Genomic DNA, 4822 nt, shown 5'->3' on the forward strand with positions numbered 1-4822 from the left:
TTTCAATATTTTGGAATAAAGATTTTGTTTGTATTATTCCATATTTTAATTGTACAAAAATAAAAAATAAATATCTTAATTGTTTAGAAAAATTTTAACAAGCATAATGTACCAGCAACTTTGAATATGAAAAGAAAGTATCCAAGTTTTTTAATTAGTTATAACTTATTAACATTTGAAAACCTAAGTATTAATGTATTACCCAGTTGCTAAGACATAATACATTTATACAAATACTAAATATTACAGATTTATAAATGATCAAATCAAATCAAATCACAATTATTTTTGTTCATAAAATATATCGTCATTATATTATGGCTAATACTCAAAATAATAAATAGTTACACAATTTCAGTTACATGATTGTATAGATATTATATTTAATTATATAAATCAATCCATCAATGGAAATATAAAAATATATCAATTATTTGATAAAACAAAAAAAATAATTGTCATATTATAGCTCTTAGAGTTACAAATTAAAATAATTTAACAATATACCTTAATCTTGATAAAAATAAATGGTATAATACAAAATCGATTTTATAAAAATTTGTCTAAGTTATCATCATTTGCTCGTTTTTAAATGACAGATTATATTGCATAAATATATCAATAATTGTTTTAAGTTTATTATTATTTAAACATTGTACATTATATATATATATAAAACACTACAACCACAGCCATAGATTGATCATAATGTATAAAACTAGAACAAATATATGATATACATAACAACAGAATTTTATGTATAGTTACTTACAATTCAATATAATACTTTAAAAATTATGAATTTTAATAAAATAATAGTTTATTGAAAACTTTGATTTAAAAAAATTAATTATAGGCCACATGTTACAACATAAAAATACAATATGACTAGAATTTATTCATCTGTACAAACATTTCATAAACTCTTATAATTAATAGCTATTTAATATCAGCCTTTTTTATTTTTATAGGGAGGTTTATCAGCATTACGTTCAGCAGATACTTGTCTACGTAGATCATTAATTAATGACATAGGTAATGATCCAATGTCTGAAAACATTTGCTAATAAAAAAAAAAGTCAATTTTTACAAACCATAAATATGCACATTATAACATCTAAAAATTACATACTTTAATAAATAGATGGCAGTTTAAAGGAAATGGCCGTTGAATGATTGACTTAAAACACTCTGCCAATGATACAATGTCTTCGCATTCCAACAATTCTTTTTTATAATATTTTACCAACATCAAACCAACTCTAAATATAACTTTAGATCCTTCATAAAATAAACAATCCCAAACTCTTAAAGTTGTCTATAAAAATTAAACAATAATAATATAAAATATATAACAAAATAAATACTTATATATAACTATAACTATTATAACTATTATATTCCTCAAAAAGAAAGAAAATCATTCAGTTAAAAAGGTTCTGTTTCAAGTTATTTGATTTTAATAAATTAGTTTTAATTATAAAATAATTATTATGATTAATTACCAATACAAGCAAAACTATTTAATAGTTAATTTCTAAACAAATGATAAAATTTCAATTATTTTCATAGTGATTAAGAGCATGTTATAATTTGTAAAAATAAACTTTTTTATTTTCAAAAAAATTAGCACTTAGCACTTTGCAGGTTTGACTATTTATTTATAACTATACAATATAATAGATAAATGAAAATAATGAAAATATGAAATTGTTAGGATTAATAAAGGATGTAGCACGGAATCAATATTAGAGACTGAAGAGTTGTTTAGGAGTATAGTGAAGAAATTGTATAGTTTATAATTTGAGTAGCAGAAAACACTGTAATGTGAGAGTAAAGCTGATTGAATAATTTGAATTACACCAAACGAGATGTAATGAATTATTTTTAAATTAATTAAATTGAAGAAATATTATTAGAAATTATACTTTATTGTATTATAGTAAAATATACAAAATTAAATTTAGTACCTCAATTGGTAAAACCTCAGAAAAAAGGCAAATAAACCATTTAGTAGCAACTAGTGCCCATGGCATTTCTAAATCATTCATATGTTGAGATACTTCAGGACATTTTTTTCTAAAAAAATAAAAATATAAATTAGGTTCATAGTTTAATATAAGTACACAAAAATATACATTATTTTGTTTTGTTTTACAGTTTTTAATATAAAATAATAAATATTATTATTTACTTTACTAGGCGTGAAAAAACTTCAATATCAACAATGACACCATCCATTGTTTTAGAATAATAGTCTGGTAGTTTATTCTCCACCAATACTCTTAGTAACCAAAAACAAGTTTCTTCATTTTTTGTAACTAATAGCAATAAACCAGCTATGTAATTTAAACCCTGCAACAACCATTTATGATTATTATTTTTATTTGACTATAATATTGTTAATTAAACCTTAATAGTTATGAAATATTGAGTCATAAACATATAATTTACTGTACAAACATTTATTAATTTTATTTCTTATTTTGTTTATCAAAGTATGTAATTTAAATCTTTAATTAAATTAAAGTATACAAATAAACATATTCTTTATTAATATAACCTTTAATTTGTTTAATTTTTTTACTCTCTTACTATCAATTATCTTAATGTAAACCAATATTATTATTTTTTTATCAAATACTATGTATTTGGGTGCAAGCCAGGTTTTTCTTGAATAAATAAATAAAAATTATTAACGTATTACAATATTTGTTGTTACAAAGTACTGAATAGTTTGATATAAAATAAAAATTTGGTTCTTTTATATCAGAGAATAAAATAAAAGATAATCTAAAACTCGTTGGTCCACTTAAAATTCTTATATAATAGGTAGATATTTATATATCTTTAGCAACAAAAAAATCCAAGTAATAAAAATTTAATTACTCAAATTATAAATGAAATTATTAAATGTATGCCTCTTTCATAAATATTTTTATTATATAATTTATAGTCAAATTAATATCGTACATTTATTTATATTTAATTTTAAAAAATGTTATTGTAATGCCTACATAGTGGTAGTTAATTGATGTTATAAATCATTGTTTTATATAATAAAAAAAAGGTAAAATTGTAACAATAGAAAGTTTAACTATTTAAAATAGTGCTGAGAGCACTAGTGAAATTATTGTTTTTTAGTCCCCACCACCAGGCACTGGAGTATAGTAGACAAAAAGTACCAACAATTTTGTACTATAAAATAAGTTTTGGGACATAAGTTAAAGTCAACTAGTCTTGAATAGAGATTATTGTAATCTTTATTGTTTGTGGGCTCCAAAATTCTAGTTTCAATATCAGTTATTGTTAGTTAAGAATGATTAATGAGCTATTTAACTATACTTCGCTATGTTATTAGAAATGAATAAAGATGTTTTAGGCTTGAATTTACATTTTCTTTTTTAAATGTTTGTAAATATATTGAATTAAATTCTTTTACATGTTCATATTTTTAATAGATTTTATAGTTCAATGAAGCTAAAATAAATTAAGTAAGTTATCATTACCTAAGTAAAATACTTTATTGCTATTCATGTTTTAAAGAAATAAATTTTTTACCTATTCTGGACAATCTAAGGACTGTAAAAAAATAAAATAATTTTATAAACAATTAGGGTAAGATAAATTAAGGAGCACTAAATTGGATAGAAATTAAAATATACCTGACAGTACCCTACATCTGGATTACATGCTGCAAATGCACATAATATCCTAAATAAAGTCTTTTGATTTTCTGAATTTGGGTGAAAATAAATGTTGTCTGGATATGTTCGTGGGACATCAACTGTGATTATATTCCTAATGTCTTCATTAATTGGTTTGTTTAGCATGCGTTTATATGTATTTGGTCCATACTTGTCCTTTAACTTCTGCACACCACTGATAGAGGTCCAAGTCTAAAAGATATGTAAGTAAGATGCAAAGTTTGAAACGATACAAAAAACATTATATCTATTAATGTATAACTAACCTGTGCCCTAAGTGAAAATGGAATTCCTCTGCGCACAAATTTTTTTAGTTGACTGTTCCTCTTCAGCTCTGGGTTGGACGCCAAGAGACGTGACCACCTCATTGAACATTTTGTAAGTATCGTAATGTAAACAGACATGAACTTTTCATATTCGACGTAATCAAAATCATCGGGGCGCACGAATCCGTACTCATCGGATTTGCTGTGGACGATAAAATTTAAATAACACAATTGTAAGGACAACAACAAAAATAACAGCGTAATGAAAACGAAACATTGTGACATGATAATATTATATCTAAGGAAAACTTACCTGAAAGTCGAAGTTGACATTTCTAACGCGTTCGGCGGTGTTCATGAAAACGAAATAACGAAACGCGTTAAATGCATTTATTTATTAATCGTATGGCTACGCGTTAAATAAGACGTTCAAATACCGCCGGACTCTGGTAAGGACGTGCAACCAGTGAAATACTAATTATTATTATTATTATTAAACAACTAGTAGTGGTTCTGCTACAGCCGCTGACCGGTCTATCGTCACAATAATCGTTTGTCGTGCGGCTATGCACGGCTATGTAATATCGTGATCATATTATAGCATACAAATAATAATATTTTAAATCTATATTATTTAAATATTGATAGTAATAATAATGATAATGATAATAGTGTAAAAATCATGTGCGGTTGTTATCACGCAAGGTTTATAGATAATACGTCCGGTTATCGTAGACTGTTGCCGTTATCACTAGAAAAACCGTTATCAGTTATCGTATTTCGTCTTGCTGAAGGAGGGTCACGACTCACGACACACGATAATAATATTATTATAATGTGGAACAGATG

At 24.5% G+C, this 4822-nt stretch overlaps 1 protein-coding gene across 2 annotated transcripts; it reads right to left on the bottom strand.

Moving 5' to 3' along the window:
- Positions 1 to 858: 858 nt before the first annotated feature.
- On the bottom strand, positions 859 to 4606 carry LOC112595953 (growth hormone-regulated TBC protein 1). 2 transcript variants are annotated; one of them, XM_025341367.1, is made up of 7 exons: positions 4287 to 4606; positions 3974 to 4175; positions 3666 to 3899; positions 2195 to 2355; positions 1971 to 2079; positions 1133 to 1318; positions 859 to 1063 (listed from the first exon to the last, which is right to left on the bottom strand). In XM_025341367.1, the coding sequence occupies exons 1-7, from the start codon at positions 4304 to 4306 to the stop codon at positions 950 to 952; spliced, it is 1026 nt and encodes a 341-aa protein (XP_025197152.1). In that variant the 5' UTR covers positions 4307 to 4606; the 3' UTR covers positions 859 to 949. The 2 variants fall into 2 exon arrangements, with proteins under 2 accessions (XP_025197152.1, XP_025197153.1); XM_025341368.1 differs by having other exon boundaries at positions 925 to 1050.
- Positions 4607 to 4822: the final 216 nt, after the last annotated feature.

Source organism: Melanaphis sacchari, unplaced genomic scaffold (genome assembly GCF_002803265.2).
Source record: "Melanaphis sacchari strain LSU unplaced genomic scaffold, SCAv2.0 Contig2_pilon_pilon, whole genome shotgun sequence".
In the NCBI taxonomy this organism is placed as follows: Eukaryota; Metazoa; Arthropoda; class Insecta; order Hemiptera; family Aphididae; genus Melanaphis; species Melanaphis sacchari.

Coding starts and splice junctions, on each gene's coding strand:
- LOC112595953 (XM_025341367.1), bottom strand. CDS start 4,306: ATGTCAACTTCGACTTTCAG. Junction 3,900..3,973: donor CATTTTCACTTAGGGCACAG/GTTAGTTATACA, acceptor CATATCTTTTAG/ACTTGGACCTCTATCAGTGG. Junction 1,064..1,132: donor ACTGCCATCTATTTATTAAA/GTATGTAATTTT, acceptor TTTTTTTATTAG/CAAATGTTTTCAGACATTGG.